Source organism: Pinus tabuliformis, chromosome J (genome assembly GCF_031772625.1).
Source record: "Pinus tabuliformis cultivar Carrire ecotype Pingquan chromosome J, CPIR1, whole genome shotgun sequence".
NCBI lineage: Eukaryota > Viridiplantae > Streptophyta > Pinopsida > Pinales > Pinaceae > Pinus > Pinus tabuliformis.
The window spans coordinates 1355691167-1355712476 of NC_142295.1; the positions used below are offsets into that span (position 1 = coordinate 1355691167).

Genomic DNA, 21310 nt, shown 5'->3' on the forward strand with positions numbered 1-21310 from the left:
AAATCTCAAAAATAAATCTTTATGAAATCTCCTTAATTCCCCTCCTACGAGTAATTATTTGAAAAGGAAAATAGAAATAAAAACTTCTTGAAATATTCTTATCTTTCCTCTCTTACTAATTCCACTAGTAGTTAGTTGAAGAATGTATCTTCATGAAATATTATTTTTTGCTCCTAATGGTTGGATTTTACAACACGCCTCATGTGTTTCATGACATGTGCTTGATCGCCTCTCGAGGATCTGTTTAACTCTAGAAATGTGTATATTTACTAATACTTGTGAGATTTGGTGTAATGACAATCATGATCCCAACAATTGTTATCAAAGCCAAAGGTCTTGAGTTCAAAAAACGCTTAGTTCAAGCTGGGGGGAGATTGTTGGAGTTCGAAGACTACACTCCCCATTGTGTTTCACAACATGTGCTTTGACCTCCTCTCAAGGATCCGTTAATTTTGGCGATGCATGTGTTTACTATTACTTGCAGGATATGGTGTAATGACAATTGTGATCTCAACACTAGTCTTTCTCATTTCATAAATTTCTCAAATCCAACATAATGAAAATTGATATAACCACCTTTGGTATACACAAATACTTTGTTTTTTTACCTCACATAACAACGAAAATAACTTGCTTCCTAAGATTTGGAAAGGTGGTTTACTAATCATAAAGAAATTAATTGTACATTACAAATATTACACATACGAATAAAGGTATTTACACCTAATTCTAGAAAATAAATAATTCATCAAGAATAAAAATCATAAACCCAGCCAGTATATTCATTTTCTTTATCTCAAAATACACATTGGATCATTACATAGAAGTTTTAATACTGGAAATTTAAATAAATATACATCTATCTTCTTGCAAATTTCTATTAAAAAATATTAAACCCTATTATTATAAAGGCGCATGGCAAAAAAAGTAATGTCTTACTGAGTTATAATGCCCTCTAGCTTACCCACATAGTTCTTCATATCATTTAGCTCCTCTCAACCTACCTAATCCTTTCTTTTTTTTTTTCCAATTATATAAAGAAATGTTGATCTCTTTAAAAAAAATGTTAAATTCCTTAATATAAATTCATTTATAAATGCATTAAAATGCTATATTTATTACTAATTGAAATTACAACATCAACATTTAATCTACCATGTTTTCGGATCTTAGAGACCCACTACATTGTGTACCAAATTCCTTCTTGATGTTCTTTCTCATTTATATTGATACCACTTTAGCCGGTTATATGATGGTGTTTTTAGTGTATAAAGAGACCAACGTGTCTCTATATAATGGGAATAAAGGAATGGATTAGATATGTTGAGAGGAGCTAAATTATATGAGTAACTATGTAGGCAAGTTAGAAGGCATTATAGCTCAGCAAGAAATCACTCTTTTTTCCCATGTGCTTTTAGAATAATAGGTTTTAGTATTCTTGGAGGGGTTAGCAAGAAGATAGTTGTATGCTTATTTAAATTTATAATATTAAAATTATCTAAGCTATTGTTCTATGTGTATTTTGAGATAAAGAAAATGAACATATTGGTTGTTTTTATGATGTGTATACTTCATACATTATTTATTTTTAGAATTAGATGTAAAATATTTCTATTCTTAGGTTACATATTTGGGACTCATAATTAATCTCTTTGTAATTAGTGAACCCCTCTCTAAATCTTAGGAAGCAACTTATTTTCATTGTTGTGTGAGATAGAAAACAAAGTGTTGTGTAAACCAAAGGTTGTTGTATCAATTTGCATTAAATTATATTTGACCAATTGATGAAAGAGGAGAGAGACTAGAAAGGACAAGCATGGATCATGCTTCATTCATTTTGATAGAAATTTTAGTGTTATTGACAAGATTCATTTGTAGTAATAAGGTTAAAAAAATTTAGTGAAACTACATTTTTCAATTAACTGCTAATAGCAATGTGAAGAGGAAGGATAAGAATATTTCATGAAATTTTTTTTCTTCTTCTTTCTCTTTTGTCAACTAATTATCCCAGCAAAACCTCTATTGGCATATCAAAAACCTCTTTGGGAAAGTTGTATTTGAAAGAAATGTAAGCAAACCTCTTTGGGAAAGTTGTATTTGAAAGAAATGTAAGCAAAGCTCTTTGGGAAAAGTTGTATTTGAAATAGATGTAAGCAAAGATGATTTTCTCCTCCACATGATTTAATCAACACGTGGATGATGGCATGGGGCCCATGGAGGTTGTCATTCTTTGACAGTGTGTTCCTTTAGGAAAACTTAATCTACAAGCACGTACCCATGTGCATTAGCCTTGGCATTGCATGTGTTGTTAATATTGGCTATGTCTTATTTTCCTATGGATAGTCATGTAATTGCATGTCCTCACTGCTGGTTTGTTTTGTTAATGTTATGGGAATTTATGTTTAATTTTTGTGTTGGGATTAACTATAGTCATGTCCTTATTGCTCTATGGACTATCAAACTTTTTATCATTTTTTTTTCTTCTAGTTTCCTACTACACAAGACAAGATAAGATTGCTTTTTTATACTTTGTATACATTGTAAATATTTTCAATAATACTGTGAACCTACAAAAAAAAAATAGTTATTTTTTATAAGTAAATAACTATTTAAATAATCATGATATTAATTATTTATTCATATTTCACTTAATATATATTATTTAACATTATTTAAAATTAAATATATTAATTATTACAGTTGATCATTTATTTAAAAATGGAAGGACGCGGACGATGGACGACGGGACGACGGGAGCGAAGCGGGGAAAAATAACAGGGTTTCAGAGTTGCTGGAGAGGCATCGATCCATGGAAGGATGCAAAGGAGGGAGCTCCACTCCCTCCTTTAAGCAAGCCGTGAACAACAAGGGAAAAAACCCATGGAAAATGATAGAGGACCTTCAACAGGAAATAATAAGAACAGTGAAGAGGAACAAAATGGACAGGAATCCAAGGAGAAAAATATTATTAAAGAGAATGAGGAATAAGACAAGGAACATGGAGCAAAAAACAAAGCACACATGGGCCCATGTAAACCCAAAGCTGTTGTAATTCCTAGAGTCACGTTAAATGAGCCTGCTTTGCAAGAGCACAGGGAATATATGCAAACCTATGCAATCATTTGTAAATTCATGGGTTTATGGCCCACTAAAAAAGCCTTATAAATGTGGATAAGACACCACTGGAAACCAAAAGGAAGCATTGACCTACACCTAGGTTCAAAGGGATTCTTTATAGTGGTTTTTGCGAATATCAAAGACAAGGATAGAGTTTTTGAAGGTGGGCCATACTTCTTTGTTGCATCAGGTCTTTATATGTGACCTTGGATCATGAATTTTTTCCCAGAACGTGTGAGACCTTTACATCAGTTCCAGTTTGGGTAAGGCTCTATTCTCCTCCGCTTGATTATTGGCAAATAGAATCATTAACAACCATAGGGAATAAGCTAGGATGGTTTGTTAAAGCTTCTGAAGCCACTAGGAGGGGAAAGTATACTTCCTTTGCTTAGATCTATATGGATATGGATCTCTCTGGAGCTCTTCCAGATGAGATAATCTTGGAAGTTCATGATGAAAAATGGGTCCAAACCATTGACTATGAGCATATTCCGTTCAGATGCCACAAATTTCATGAACGTGGACATGTACAAGTATTGCCCTCTCACTAGAATAGAGAATAAGAGTAAAGCTAATGATATGAAAGACTCCGAAGGTTTTCACAAAATGGTAAAAAAAGGAAAAGGAAACAAGAAGGGAATAAAAGCACAGAAATCTGAAGGACATCAAACCAGCCAAAACAGGTTCAAAGTCTTGGAAGTGGAAGAAGAAGATAACACAGCAGACCAGACAAAATGGGAAGCATTTATGGAAGAAGAGAAAGTAAAGGGCAAGGAACAAACACCAGATAAGATTCTACAAATAGAGACGATGGCGAGTGATGCGGAAACAGAAATGGATCAGGTGATGACCCCTAGTGATATGGAAACGGAGGACCAAGAACTTCAGGTGATTCTTGAGAAAGAGAATATTGACTTGGAAGATTTCTTGATTCAAGGAACTAAAGAAGGGTTAGACTCTTTACCTCCAGAGGAGTTCAATAAAGTCCATCAGCTATATATATGGAAAACCCAAAACAAAGTAATGGAGAGGCAAAGGAGCAAGGAAAAACAGAGCAATGAGGGGGTAAAAACGGTAAGACCCATACCTGTATTAGCACCCAGAAACCCAGGAAAAAAAAGAGGTAGGAAAAAGTAGAACGAGTTATTAATGGAATGTGGAAAGCTAATGATAGACTCAGGTAAGATGAAAGATCTAACCAGCTACTCTTTCACCAATATTTAATAATGAAGTTTACTTCATGGAATATCGAAGGTCTTGGTAGTAAAAGGAAACAGAGACTGATTAGTAACAGAATGAAACAAACAGCTCCCGATGTGATCTTCATTTAGGAAACCAAATGTTCCATTCATAAATTAAAAGAGATTCATAGCAAGTGGCTCAATAATTATGAGTTTCTGGAAGTCAAAGTGGAGAATACAACAGGAGGTATTCTTACCCTATGGAATCCCAAGAAAATAGGAATTTTAGATGCTGAAGCATCTCGAGATTATCTCTCCGTGGTCATCTAGCCTGTCATAGATAAGGAAACTTACATAATCACCAATATGTATGAACCCCAAAGATTGGAAGGAAAACTAAAATTTCTTGATTCTCTAGAGGAACTAAGGGACAGACATGCAGATAAGCCATCGATACTGGGAGGGGATTTTAACATGATTAAATCGCTTTTAGAGAAAAAAGGTGGAACTAGAATTCAATGTCAAGACTCTCTGAGGTTTTAGTGTTTCACAGACATTATGAAGTTAGTGGACATTACAACCAGTAATGAAATTTTTACTTGGAACAACAAAAGAGGAGGAGAGTCTAAGGTGGCTTCAAAATTGGACAGATTCATGATATCTGAGGATCTCATGCTCAATAATAAGAAAATTTCAACAAGAATCCTACCCTTTGGAGGATCTGACCACTGGCCAATTTTTTTGGAGGTGCAGAGTATCGGTACTCCAAGAAATAGACCTTTTCGCTTTGAAAACATCTGGCTCTCTCATCCAGATTTCAACAGTAATATTGCTAAATGGTGGGTAGAAGATTTGAATATCCAAGGCACCAACATGTTCCTTCTTCAAAAAATACTAAAACACATTAAGCTTAAGCTCAAGGAATGGAACAAGAATGAACATGGCAACATTTTCGCAGCCAAAAAAGCAGTAGAAGGAAAAATGCAGGAACTCAACCAAGCCCTTATCACATATGGCTTTGATGAAATCAGGAGTGATCAGGTCACCAAATACCATCAAGAATGGGAGGAATTGTGAAAACAAGAGGAAATATTTTGGAGGCAAAAATCGAGGGTTCAATGGCTCAAAGAGGGAGAAAGAAATACTAGCTTCTTCCATAGATCTACAATGGCGAACAAAGTTCATAAAAGAATTTCAGTGATCAAGGATGAGAGAGGCATTCTTCACAACTCTCATGCTAAAATAAAAAAATCTCCAGCCAAGCACTTTCAAGGCATTGCCAAAGAAACTTGTTTTAACAGAGAAAATTCCATCAGAAACTTCATAAGACACATTCCTAGGCCGGTGTCCAATGAGGATAATTTCAACCTAAACAAGCCAGTAACTGAGGAGGAAGTCAGCAAGGTGCTCAAAGAGATGCAAAATGGTAATGCACCAGGCCCAGATGGTTTCAATGTTGATTTCTTCAAAGCCTGCTAGAGCATTGTTAAAAAGGATATTTTAAATGTGGTAGAAGATTCTAGGATAAATAAAACTATTCTGAAAGCTCTAAACACTTCTTTCATTACTCTTATCCCTAAGCAAGAGGCTGCGTAGACTCCGGACAAGCTTAGACCAATAGCTTTATGTAATGTGGTCTACAAGATAATATTAGAAGTGGTGGCCAATAGACTCAAACCTCCCCTTCCATCTCTAGTTTCTGTGGAACAAGTCGGTTAGGTGGAAGGAAGGAAAATTCTCAACAATATTATTTAAGCTCACGAGGTGGTTCACTCTCTGACTATCAACCGAAAGGCTGGTATGATCATGCAATTAGACATTGCTAAAGCCTATGATAAACTAAGTTGGAACTATATCAGGAAAACACTTATTGCCTTTGGGTTTGATCACAACTGGGTAAGATGGATCTTGGCCCTGGTTACTTCCTCAAGTTTCTCTATTTTGGTTAATAGCTCTCCCTCTAAAACATTTCTTCCCTCTAGAGGCCTCAGATAAGGGGACCCACTCTCTCCCTTTCTCTTCATCCTCATGATGGAAGGACTAGGTCGATCGATTAATCATGCCAAAGAAGTTGGTAAGATCAAAGGTCTCCAACTCTCTAACAGGGGCCAAGCCTAGACACATCAACAATTTGTGGATGACGCGATGCTGCAAGGGATCCCTACAGTCAAAGAAGCTCAAGCATTCAAACAAATTCTATATGAATTTTCCAAGGCTTCAGGTGTGGAAGTTAATCTCACCAAATCCAAGATCTTTTTCTTTAATACTAATATTGCCATTGAAAAGAACATTGCCAACATTTTGGGTTTTCAAAGAGATTCTCTTCCCTCAAAATATTTGGGGATACCTCTTACTTCTAAACTGCTACACAAAAGCATCTGGGAGCCAATTATCAACAAACTACAAGACAAAATCAGAAAATGAATGGTTAGATCCTTAAAGTTGGCTGGTAGACTAGTGCTCACAAAGGCTATTCTACAAGCAATCCCAGTTTTTATGCTTTCTGTTCTCCCAGCTCCTAAAGGAGTTATGCAGCTCATCGGAAACATACAAAGAAACTTCCTCTGGGGAAAGGGAGAAGTAAGGAAAAAAAGGGCCTTGGTAGCGTGGGAAAAAATCTGCAAACCTAGAAATGATGGGAGACTAGGATTGGATGACCTTGAAATTTTAAGCAAAGCTTTAGGGGATAAATTATGGTGGCGTTGGCTAAAATAACCAAAGGCTCAGTGGGCTACAATTTGGAAAGAAAAATATGCCAGTTCATGGCCTAGTGAGGATCATATAAGAATGGATGGTAACATCAAGGGATCACACATATGGAACAAGGCCTGGGACAATAGATGTCTAGTTCAACAGAATGGCTTCTGGGAAATTAGAGAGGGAAACTTAGCTTTGTTCTGGTAGGACAGATGGCAACAGGAACCCATACTTTTGAAAGAAGAATTAAAGGAACTGAGGGTAGAGACAGATACTAAAGGATTAATAGAAGTTAAGGATTTTTGGGATCGGACAAACAATGCAAGAAAGTGGAGACAATGGAGTGAATTCGATCTTAGAAATGACAACTCTTTAAAAGACAAAGCTGATGTAATAATGCAAGAGTTATATAGAAGGAAAATTTTTATTTTAGAAGGCCATGATCAACTAAGATGGGGCAACAACAATGAGGGCACCTTTAATCTTAAGCAGGCAAAAATAATTCTCCTTGGTTTGGCTTCCCAGGCTCCAGATAAAGCATGGCAAAGACTTTGGAAACAACAAGGATGGATGAAAATTAAACTCTTGACTTGGCTGGTGCAACACAGGAAAATTTTGACTTGGGACAAGATTAGGAAAAGAGGTATTCTGGGGCCATCCAGGTGCCAGCTTTGTGAAATGCAAGAGAAAGCAATGGACCATATTCTCAAAAACTGCTCCTTTTCCTCCAAGTTGTGGGATTCTTTTACCTCCATATTCCAGCAGTCGGACAGAGACCTTGGAAGCATCACCAACACCCTGAGCAATTGGAGAAGAAATTTCATGAATAATGAAGTTCTTAGCATTGCCTGGGTTCTAACACCGGGCTTAATAATCTGGAACACATGGAAAGAAAGGAATAACATGATATTCAAGGAAAAAAAACCGCCCTTGTACCTTCATGATCATATCCTAAAACAACTACAAGAGACTGTAAGCTCCATTGTCCGAAATCTTCCTGTGAATCCTCCCTCGGCTTCTGAGTGGAGGATTCTCTGCCAACTTGGGCTACAAAGGTTGACTCCTCAAAACCTGGGAGGGAAGAATCTTTTCAAAGACTCAGAGCTTGAATTTTGGCAACCTCCCCCCAAAGGATTTCTAAAGTTCAACATTGACGAAGCCTCAAAGGGCAACCCGGGTACTGCGGGTCATGGCGGAGTTTTAAGGGATGAAAAAGGGAATATCTTGTTCCATGGCCATCTTGGCAAAGCCACTAACGACATGGAAGAAATTCTGGCTAATGAACATTGTTTAGAATATTTACTTCTAGATCATCGACACAATGTGATTGTTGAAGCGGATTCTGAGTTAATCATTAACTCAATCAAGAAGATCAGCTGGGGTACATGTCCGGAAAAGGTCTCTAAGAACTGGAGGCTCAATCTGATCTTTTAAAGGATCCACAACCACCTTCAAGGCCTCCATACTATCACTTTCAAACATGTTCGAAGGACGGCCAACAAGTTGGCAGACCTCCTGGCCAATCAAGGAGTGAATTGCACAGAGGAAAATTTTGCAACAACATGGCAAGAGCTAACTCGACTAACTCTTAAGGCAAAATGCCATGATCAAGCCAAAGAAGATTGGTTGATGTTCAGGAACAGGAACATGGAAGGTAACACTGACAACCCAGAAGTGGCATGAGCAGAGGAATGAACTCTTTTAGATTTACAGTGTATAGTAAGCTTGGGAGGTTAATTGGTCGAAGAAGCAAGCGCATTTAGAGCCTCTGTGGCTGCAAAGCGGGTGACTTACAGCTAAGGGTTTCAGTCAAGCCAGTTAAGGCCTCTTATCACAATATCTCTGGCAAACTGGTTAGCCATGTGGATGGAAGCAGGACACTCTTGATTCCCCCAGCTTTAGTTTTCTTTCACCTTCGAAAGGTTTCCTGCTTCTCGAGTAATTTTCACAAGCCCTGCAAGTGGAAAGCGGTTTCTTATTTTTTGATGCGATCACAATCAGCAATTGACACGTGGCAGGAGGACAGTTCGAAAAACCACCGTGATTGCACGTTAAATGGCGGCATATAGGGTTTAGCGATATTCATGTTCGTCATTGGATCATTTGTTTTAGATCTATGGTTGATGTTCTTCGAGCTTGTTTGTGTGGCCAGGGTGCTTAAGGCGGTCCGTCGGCTTAATTAAAGTTTCATGGCATAGAATTCTGTATCGAGCACCTCCTCAATTAACCTTTAATTGTGCTTTTTGGGTTTCTCTTTTCTCGCATTTGTAACACCTTAGTTTTGGTTGTTTTTTCCGTACCATTGGTTGACTTCACCATGGTTTGGGGCCCACTAGATTCGTGGGGTGTGTAACATATATAATTAGTTTTGAATTAATGACATAGTAGGATCATCTCTTGCACTAGAAAAAAAATAGATAATTTATTTAAAAATAAATTTATGTGCAAAATACCACGATATTTTTTATAATATAATTTTAAATAATTTTTAAAATAATATTTATCTTTTACTATGTAATTTTAATTTCATTATCAATAATTATTAAATGGACGGTATAGATTTAACCTCCATGGAATACTCAAGAATTTTCTTAGTAGTATAGAAAAATCAAAGATTGGATTTATCTCCAAAGTAGTTATTTGTTTTCTTCTCTTTCAATTAAATTGATTAATTATAAAAAATGTTATACTACCAAGTACCATATGAAATGACTTATGATTTTTTGAGCATTTCATATTGGGAAGCCATGGTATAGTAACAAAGTCTATTTACAAATTAAGAATCTTCATGATAAAGTGGAGTAAATCTCCATGGTTAATAATCTTATTCCATGTTTTTTTAAATGTATATATGTTTAACTCATATACTAAATATTTATAATAATAATTTAGTTAGTTTTATGATTTTTTAAATTTAACAACCTAAGATACGTCATAAATAAGGGTTTTGATATTTATTATGTAGTATTTATTAACATTTATCAACCATTTAATTTATATAACTATACTATTATTATAATTATTTCTAATAAAAAAAATAAAAAAAATTGCAGATCCACTAAAAGTATACATACCTATTTCTAATTTTACATTAACTCTAAATGTTTAAAACAAAAATAAGTAGTCTTTCTTCCCATGTAACTTATTTACATATTTATTATTAATTTACTATAACTCTTTACATTTCATGTTAGTTTTCAAATGCATATTATAAATATAATTGTTTATTTTTATATTTATTTTAGTATCTATTTATTAATTTTTAATTATGATATTAGTTATATAAAAATATTTAATCATTTAAATATCATTATTTTCAATTGTATATTTATTAGTTTTAATTGTAATTTAACTAATTTTAAAAATATATATTAATTGAGGTTATTTTGGATTGTTGGACTAAATGGTTTTTTTTTCCTCCACTTAAGTTCAAATGTCTACTAGTTACATGATAAACTATAATACATATAGATATTATTATATTGACTTTGAACCTTGTGAACTCTTAAAAGAGTATATCTATGACTTAATTTAATACCAAAAATCTCACTTCCTGATATCAACCACCTCACTTTAAGATTCAAATTAAAAAATAAAAATAAAAATTATTTTCTCAAATAAATATTAATTAAATTATACATTATTAAATTATAAATAATTCTCTAAAATCTGAAACTTATATTTATTATACATAATATTTTGTCATACATAAATTGTTTTTACTAAAATTTCATCTATTGAAAAGTAAAAAACAACTTACTTCCCCAAGTCTGGTGAACATTTAGCTTAACGAAAAATCTTCCCTTTACTAAACACTAACTTGTTTTTCTTGAATATCAATGATGAATGAGTTAGAAGGTAAAAGAAAATTACAGTGGTGGCGATGCCTGCACCATTCTTCCAACCTCACATAAATATTAATGTCAAATCAGCAACTTGTTTACGTAAAGTTTCAGCCACCCAACCAATTTTATTATTTTGTTATACAAACATGTCAATGTCAATACCTAAGATTTTGATTTATATTAATTTTTTTGTGTTGATTTTGATAATATACCTGTTAAAAAAAGAGAATAACTAAATTACTTCTGATGGCATGTCTATAAAAGGAGAGAAGAATCATATTAAGCCATCTAAAAATATCTACAGAACTTTGAAATTTACCCAATCCTGTGATGAAATAAAAAAAATAAAAATTACTGCATAACGTGGGTTATATGGACAAATGATCTGGATAGAAAGATTTGATAAATGATATATAAAGATATGGACAAATGAAATTCCATAGATGATATCATTTATAGCGATGCAACGTGGTTGAGCTCTATGTGACGTATGTAATAATAACAAGTTACACATTAAGGATTTCCTTTCGTTATATTAACAATCCTCTTCTTCCCACCTAGGCGGCTCTGGTTCGAAGCCTGTGACTGATCTGGTCAATTGAACCCTATGGATCTTGGAGGGTTGTTTTGGTATTCTGTGCTTCTGGGAAGCACTGTTATCACATTCTTGCTTTTTGATGTATGGAGGAGGAAGGCGTACTACAGGCTTCCCCGATTGTGGGAAATCTGCCACAGGTGGGTAACAAGCCCCACGAATCCTTTTTCCACCTTGCCAACAAATATGGGCCGATCATGAGCCTCTCTCTCGGAATGAAGACCACAGTTGTGGTCTCCTCTTCACACTGGCCACGGCGTACGGCTGGAAGCCATTCCAATGCCACGGCTACTTTTGGAATGTATTTGTTAGATTAAACTAGAACGGAATTGGCTATGGAGCAGCTCTTTCCTCTAGATGTGTGGTGTTTATTTTATTTTTATGAGATTTTAGGTTTACATCTCACAAAAAGAATTGAAAAGAGTTGCAAATGGGTTTATGAAAAAATAAACTAGTATAAAGGATATTTTAAGAAGGGTTTATATAGACAATATTTTATTAATAAGCCAATCCATAAATAAACTCACTCTGCAGCAGCTCTCTCATCCAATGTCTTACCAATGCATAGCTTCTATTATTGTGACGAATTTGATTGTATCTTGTAATGAACTTCTCTGCTGTCTGGTAACGACAACTTCTAGGTTGTTAGTTGCTATATCTTTTGTGAAGTACCATCCCAAATTTCATGGTATATTAATATTATTATTAAATTTAATAAATTTGGATTAATATAATATTAAATTTAATATGATATTTAATTTGTTATATTATAATATATATTAATTATATATATAGGAGAAAAGAACAAAACATATAGTAATAGAGGTGGAGAGAGGAAGTAACAAAACAAATATGGACATAAAATGAAGAATAAAGACATTGAGAGAAAAGAGTGGAAAGAGAGATAGAGAGAGTGACAAGGGAGAGATGGAGAGAAAGTGTTTATGTTTTGGGGTGAAATAGAGAGACAAAGAAGGAGAGATGGAAGGAAGGGGGAGAGAAGGAGAGAGGGAGGGAGATAGTGGCAGGGTTGGAGGGTGAAGAGAGAGACAGAGGGGGGGAGAGAGACAGAGGGAGATGATAGAGAAAGGGAGAAAGGGAGAGAGAGGAAGGAAGAGAGAGAGAGAGAGGAGAGAAGAAGGGAGAGAGAGATGGAGCTGGAGGGAAACAGAGAGGGAGGTAATAAGAAATACACAGAGAGAGAAAGGTGGAGAGAGAGAGGGAGAGAGGAGAGCATGAGGAAAGAAAGATAAACAAGGGAGAGAGAAAGTGAAGGGGAAGAGAGAAGGAGAGGAACAGGGAGGGAGATATATAGATATGGATAAATAGTGTCTATGTTTTGGGGATGATATAGACAAACAAAGGAGAGGCAAAGGGAGATAAATATATAGATGAGAGGTGAAGAGAGGGAGGAATAGAGAGATAAAGAGAGGTAGGGAGAGATATGTAGATATGGAGAGAGTGTGTATGTGTGTTCTAGGGGGTGAGATAGAGAGACAAATAAGGAGAGATGGAAGGAGATATAGATATATATGGAGGGGTGAGAGAGGGAAGAATATTTTTTGTACGATGTGCATTGATTTGAGTGTAGATAATGATCTCTAATCCTATTCAATTGATTGCACTAGATGCATTGATTTCATGTAGATGTTGATTTCTAATTATATTGATTGCTTGCACGAGATGCATTGATTTAATTTTAGATGTTTATTTCTAATCCTATTTGATTGTTGATGCATTGATTTCAGCGTAGATGGGGATCTCTAATATTATTTGATCGCTTGCAGTAGATGCATTGACTTTAATGTAGATTTTGATTTCTAATTATATTTGATTGCTTGCACTAGATGTATTGATTTCAGTGTGGATGTTGGTTTCTAATCTTATTTGATTGCTTGCATTATATGCATTGATTTGAATGTAGATGTTGTTTTCTAATCCTATTTGATTGCTTGCATTAGATGTTGTTAATCTCAAGACAGTAAATTATTAAAAAAAAAATCAAGATTAGATGGATGGGGGAGAGAGGGAAGAAGATTTCTTGCACTAGATGCATTGATTTTAGTGTAGATGATGATTTCTAATCCTATCTGATTGCTTGCACTAGATGCATTGATTTTAGTGTAGATGTTTGTTTCTAATTATATTTGATTACTTGCACTAGATGCATTGATTTCATTGTAGATTTGGATTTCTAAGCCTATTTCATTGCTTGCACTAGATGCATGTATTTCAGAGTAGATGTAGATTTCTAATCCTATTGATTGCTTGCACTAGACACATGGATTTCAATGTAGGTGTGGATTTCAAATCCTATTTGGTTGCTTGTACTAGGCACATTGATTTGAGTGTAGATGTTGATTTCTAATATCATTTGATTGTTTTCATTAGATGCATTGATTTTAGTGTAGATGTTGTTTTCTAATCCAATTTGATTGTTTGCATTAGATGCATTAGATGTTGTTAATCTTGAGGTTGTATCTTATTAAAAAAATAAAAATTCAAGATATATTTAGTAACACGTAGAGGGGTACTATGAAGAAATAATTAGTTGTAAAAAAATAAAAATTCAAGATATATTTAGTAACACGTAGAGGGGTACTATGAAGAAATAATTAGTTGTCAAAAGTTGTGACACTTAGAATTAAAATGAAAAAGATGTGCATAATCAATCCCCCTACAAAGTGCAAATTAATCCTTGAAAATATCGTCTTCCTTCTTCATCACCAACTAATTACTAATATGCAATTACATATATTCAAAATTACTAATAGATTAATTGCATACAACAATGTATTCAAAATATTTATAAGAGGACAATGCATATTTATAAACATAAAAACAAATCAAGCTATTCTTGAAGGAGATGTGATAATATTTTGGAGAAACAAATGTAAAGATTTTATAAATCTAGCGACTCATTAAAAAAATAAAAAATACCTTATTTCTTGACTTTTCAAAATAAATTATAGGTAAAAAAAATCATCAAAATATTCTTGAAGGAATAAATTATTTCAAACATAAACAAAGAAACAAATGATTTCAAGAGTAATTTTGACACAAGAAATTATTAAAACTACTCTTCAAGATATATTTTGTAATATTTGGAGGAACACTATTTAAAATTAATCAGTTTTCAAAAGTTGTGATAACTAAAATTGAATGAAATATATGTGCAATATCAATCCCCCTGCAAACTATTGACAAGATTGTCTCCCATCTTCATCTCCAACTAATTACTAATAAACAATTACATACACATATAGAAATATATCACCACAAGTATAACATTCACAAACATTATCATCCAAATAAAAACACTTATATAAACACACAAACCACTCAAAGTATCCAAACACAGATGTACATACCATTAAAGGAAAGAAACACATACCAAAATAAAGGAGAGAATGATATGGTCATGCCAATAAAAGAAAACATAATGCGAATTTTGAATTTTATATCAAACATATATATAATAATGGTAATCTAAAAAAGTGACATTGTTGCCCTCAACTGGAACCAGCTTAGATCCATCTAACACTAGATCTATCATGTGCCAAGAGGGATCAATCTCTCGAGGTGCAAACGTTTCCTCAAATTTACACACCAAAAAGAAGATTTTCAGCTCGAGGGCTTTGATCCCTCTCGACACATGATAGATATGGTGTTATATGGATCTAAGCTGGTCTTATCATCTCTACACTTTGAAATTGGCATTGTGTCACCACACAAATGATAACATAACTACCCGTTCCTAGAACATCGCCTTTTATAATATGTCATTGCCTCTGAATGTTTAAAATTTATAGAATTATTATTGGTTAATTTATTCTTCTTATATATTCATGGTTTTGTGGCCTTTATCATTGCAAAAAATTCAGTCTCGCTATTATTTATTTGTTTCTAGATGACAATTATTTTTTGGAGCAATTTCTTCCTCTTTCAATAGTTCTCAAATAATTTTCTCTCCATTATGATATATTACATTGATATTTTCTTTTCATTGATGAATTACCATTCAGTGAATTTCAAGGGACTTACCAACAACAAACGAGCATCCATTGGTGACACAACACAAAACACTTTTTCTTCATAAATACTAATATAAAATGAAACCAAACAAGATTTATTCCAAGCACTCAGTGATGTCTCTTAAACCAAGAAATATAATAAGTACTTGATTTGATTTTGAAATGAAATAAAGCTATATTTTTTATACCATCTATGTACTTACAATATTGTTAGTAGATCCTTCATATATGATCATCTTCCGTACTTTGTCCTCGTGCTTGCATATTTTTTGAAACAAACTCTTCCTTCTCCAATTAGCATTTATATTTTACTTGCTTCTTTATATTGGGTTCCTTTGTGGCATCATGTTCTCTTTGTTATTCTCTAGAATTTCTTGTATTCTAGCTCACGTGTGTGCTACAAATACTTTTTTGGGTTTCGTAGATAGTCAAGCTTTATGAATTTCACCATATATAAAATACTTCAATGACTATCAATAAAGAATTGTTTGTCCTCTTTCTATGTTATCATTAAACAAATTTTGAGGTCTCAAATGAGCCTCCTAAGAAATATTATAAAATAATAGTGGAAATAATAAAATAATATTAGATTACATCATCAAATTTTGGAGGGAAAAGTAAAAGACTAATTTTTCAACTCATATTTTCAACTTATCTCCCTATAGTTTAACTCAAACTTTGAGCAGGAGAACTCATTGGGTGAAAAATTTAATTCTTTCTCTAAGGAGTACCCATGTTGCATACTTTTGATGGACCTTGCTACATGAAAAATGAGAAATACATGGAAAAACGTGATTGCAATCACATTTTTCATGTATTTCTCATTTTTTTTTGTAGCAAGGTCCATCTAAAGTATGCAGCATGGGTAATCCTTGGATAAGGAATTAGATTTTGCATCCAACGAGTGCCTCCACTTGAAAATTGTGTAAAACCATAGGGAAATAAGTTGAAAATATGTGTTGAAAAAATAGTTTTTTTTAATATTTTTACTTTTTTACTCCAAAAATGGTGAATCACCCCCCATGGTTGGCATAATCATCTTGAATCCTACTGGCCCTTATAAATTTTATTTTGGTACATACATTTTTTTTAGACCCATCTTTTACCTCAATATTTCTCTAATGATGTTATGCATCCAACTCACAAATAGATAGATCAACAACATAGAAATTATCCTTTTCAAGGGGGAAACCTCATTTACATTACATAAATGAACAATTCTTAGATGATTCAAATGAAAAAAAAAAATTTTTCTATATATAGGAGTCTAAGGGGTCACAATATAATCAAAGTCTACATAACACTAATAATGTAACGGCACAACCATAACAATAGTGGGCTTCTATGGGGCACAATAATAACAATATGGGGACTACATGGGAACAACAATAACAATAAGAGGGGCACACTAACAACAACAATAAGTGTCTACACTAGTATTATAGGGACCTAACATGCCTCTCTCCTTCAAAAAAGTGTTGTCCTCAATTATTGAGTAGTTCTTGATTCTTCCGTATAAAATTATCATTTTCCCATGTGGCATCTTCAACGGGTTAGTTCTTCCATTTGATGAGATACTTTGAAATTGATCGATTTCGTAGTTTTTGAGTTCTTGTTTTTGAGACTGCTTCAAGTTCCAATATGATTTTTCTTTCCTCGTCACATTCTGGCAATGTTGTTTGAACCTCTAGTGAGAATACTTGTACATTTAGTCCCCGTTGTTATTTCTTTAGAAGTTGTGTCATGTCATTAGAGCTAATTATATTTCTTGGTTTCCATGTGATACCCCTTAATTCAACTTCATTTCATTCCCAAAAAAATTTCAACAAAAGCTTTTAAAAATTAAAATTTATCATACCCAAAGATTGTAACCATTGGACTCCTAGTACAACATCAACACCACCCATTGGAATGGAGATCATTGGACTATTAAATACATATTAACCCATGGTTATCTTAATATTATGGCACTTTCCAGAGAAATTTATAGTTCTTCCATTTTCAAATAGCACATGACACTCTGGTGTTTGGTGTAGGAAGCAGTTCAATTCCTTGGCTATCTTATGTTGAATAAAATTATGGGCACTACCCAAATAAATCAATACTATTACCTTTTTCTTATTGATGTGTCCTTCTATCTTGAGAGTTTGAGGACTGGTAATTCTTTCTAATGCATTACAACATATGGTCAGATTCATTTCTTCTTTCTCTAGGGTTGGTTCCTAGTGTATATCTTCTTCTTTTTAAGTTTATTGTTCCTGTTCTTCCTCCTCTTCACAATCTATGTAAAATATTTTTTTCTCGACACACTTATGACCTTTAGTGTATTTGATATCACAACTGTAGCAAAGCCCTTTTGTTTTTCTTTCTTCCAATTGTTGTGGTGTCAACCTTGTAGGTTGTGGAAGGCTAGGGGCATCAACACTTCCATATTTATAGTTGTGAGTGGTATGCTTCCTTATTGCCATAATTTTGCTTTCAATTTTTCTTACCAACTTGAATGCCTTCTCTAATGAATTAGGTTCCCAAAGGTGAACCTCATGTTGGATATTATCCTTTAATGTCCCTATGAAGACATCAATCCTATGATACTCTAGAATATAATTTACCCTTGTATCTAATTTTTGGAAGTCCTTAATGTGCTCCATCATTGAACCCTTTTATTTTAGACTTTATCAATTGGATAAATAAGGTGTTTCTCTTTGTATCCTCATAATTTGTTATCATTTCCTTCATAAAAATTTACCAAGTGACAAGTGGTTTACGCGAAAAATGTCATCGACAACATACAAAATGATTGGGTTCTAAATATGAAGTTGCAATGAATAACTTTTGTGTGTGTTTCACATTATGGAGATCAAAGTATTGTTCCATTTCTAGTATTCATATTACCAAATCCTTGCCATCAAACTTCCTCTTATCGATCTTTGGAATATGGTGATTCTTCATTCTAACGTTAGAGTATATGAAATCATGATTAAAATTTCTTTTTTTCTCATCATGAGTGTCATCTAATACCTTTTCTCCATTAGGAAGAATTTTTTGTAGCAACTTTGTCAAACCTTCCTTCAAACCTTCCATGTTTGCTTTTAAACCATTCTTCAAATCTTTCACATTGCCTTTCATTTTTGCTTGTTAAAATTGGCAACTAGGGCAAAACTTCATGTGGGTCATCTTATTCATGGCTAATAATATTTTATTAGATTCCTCTCGTCGAGAGGTGTAGGATTGATATAAAGATCATCCAATTCCGATAAGTATTCATGGAGATATGAATTTATTTTGATTATGGAATTATTATCAAGCCGACCTACAACTCATGTAGGCTCAGAAGCCCAACAGTTGCATCTATTCACCCACCAACGTTGTGTATAAATATAAGAGGACTTTTCCTCATTTGGACTCACTCATCTCATCAAATCTCTCTCTCTCTACTGCGCAAATATGAGTCTCTTCTCTACTGCGCTGAAATGGGTCTCTCTCTCACACATGTGAAGCCAGAAGCTGTTGAATTTGAAGCTGCAACTGCAGAAGTAAAGATTGACTTGTGTGGCCTAGAAGATCTCCTCTTTGGAACTGCGTTGTAGGTTCATCTGAACCTCCTTTGAAAGCCGCAACTTTTGGTGGTGGAATGAAGTCAATCCGACGAACAGTTTGCAAGATATCGACTGCCCTAGTTTGAAGCCGGAAACTGCTGAAACTAAAGTTGCAATTGCAGAAGTAAAGATTGACTTGTGTGGCCTAGAAGATCTCCTCTTTGGAACTGCGTTGTAGGTTCATCTGAACCTCCTTTGAAAGCCGCAACTTTTAGTGGTGGAATGAAGTCAATCCGACGAACGGTTTGCAAGATATCGGCTGCCCTAGTTTGAAGCCGGAAACTGCTGAAACTGAAGCTGCAACTGCAGAAGTAAAGATTGACTTGCGTGGCCTAGAAGATCTCCTCATCTGAACTGCATTGTAGGTTCATCTGAACCTCCTCTGGAAGCCGAAACTTTTGGTGGTTGAATGAAGTCAATCCGACTGTCGGTTTGTGAGATATGGTCTGCCCTAGTTTGATAATGAAGTCGCTAATGTTGATGCTACTGATCTAGGGTTTGCTACTGCTGAAATGAGTCAGATTTATTGTACTATTTCTCTCTACTGAATTATTGAAGATAAAATAAGATTTGATCAAAGGGTTTCCCCACACATTGTGGGGTTTGTCCCTGGCTAGCCGCCACATCTTGTGTCTCTTGTCTTGGCTTGTTTTCTGTCGATCGTTTAATGTTCTATCTGCACTTTACTTTATGTACATGTGATTGCTAATCGGTGGAATATAATAAGAAAAAGAAGTAAACTGTTATAAGCATAGAACATACCATAACTTAACATGGTATCAGAGCCGAGGTGAAGACAAAGCCCGAGCAAGAGCAAGAGCAATCATTGAAGAGAAGATTGGCAAGGCTATCCTAAAAGAACTATGGGGTCCTCAACACTCTTTCCTACCGAAGACAAGCTCCGTGAGAAAGCTGACTATCACGGATGGAAGATGTCTATCGATCTAACCCTTGAAGATCAAGGAGTGCTGGACCATGTAAGAGGATTGTTGAGCCTTCATCAAATGCATCTGCTGCTGCCTGGAACAAATGGAAAAATGGAGAAGTCAAAACAAAGAAGATCATCCGGGACTCTATCGACAAGCGCTTGGTGGCCTACATCTCTGATCTAGACACCTCCAAGGAAATCTATGACAGACTGGTGAGTTTATTTAAAGTTAATGATGCAAATCAAGTTATATTTCTTAGAAATAAGTTGAGGGAAATCATGAAGGGTAAAGATGAAAGTATGCAAGCATACTTCTTAAGAATCACCGAGATCAAGAATGATCTCCTATCTATTGGGGAAACTATTACTGACAGAGAAATGGCACTCACAACTCTTGGAGGATTACCATCCGAATGGTACATGTTCAAGACTACTCTTCTGAACTATAATGTAATTCCTGGTTTCGAGGAATTAATGGCTAGATGCATTCAAGAAGAAACAAGGGAAGAAGTGCAAGAAATGCCCATGCCTAAAGGTCCTCCTGCTGCCTTTTCTTCTCATGCAAAGAGAAGAAAGGACTCACATTGGGACGATGATCAAAATCCCTCTGATGGCAAATCAAAGGAATGACAAATTCAACAAAAAAGGTAAGAGGAGAGCTGGAGATCGAGGAAGAGGACAACCATTCAGGAAGGCTAGAAAGTCCAGGATGTATTAAATGCACCTGACCTCAAAAGGAACCTGGTGTCCATCTTGGCAATGGAAGACAGAGGCTACAAGGTAACCTTCAACAATGGCAAGGTATGTATATGGAAAAATAATGATAAAGATTCCTTTACTCTTGGGTTTAGTGTTGATTCATTATATCAGGTCGATGGAAGTCCGCTAGGTGTCATGTCTTGTGACACAACTCTTTAGTCCGAACTTTGGCATCGGAGGTTTTCCCACCTTCATTACAAAGCTCTACCTGATGTAAGACAGATGGTAACAGGGATGCCCAAATTCCAAGTAGAGAAAGAAGGTGTATGTCCGGGATGTGCCAAAGGAAATCTCAAAAGGGGACCATTCCCCTCAAGCCAAAGCAAGACCTACGATATATTACAGTTGGTTCACTCAGGCATACCTAAGGTTGGCATTAAGAGGGAGACTACTACACCGCATACTCCTGAGCAGAATGGTGTGGTGGGAAGGAAGAACTGCACGTTGATGGAAGCTGTCTGGGCCATGCTACATGATCAAAGACTTCTGAAGTTTCTATGGGCTGAAACTACAATCACCGTCGTATATGTACAAAATCGATGCCCTCATCAAGCATTG

General features: G+C 34.8%; 1 protein-coding gene across 1 annotated transcript in view; it reads left to right on the forward strand.

Annotated features, from left to right (window-relative positions):
• The window catches only part of LOC149232405 (cytochrome P450 76T24-like), a 221658-nt gene that overhangs the window by 95281 nt on the left and 105067 nt on the right, over positions 1–21310 (forward strand). Inside the window, exon 2 of the mRNA XM_089376483.1 lies at positions 11576–11632. Coding sequence (XP_089232609.1) covers positions 11622–11632 — 11 coding nt within the window. The 5' untranslated portion in view covers positions 11576–11621. The remainder of the gene's footprint in view (positions 1–11575; positions 11633–21310) is intronic.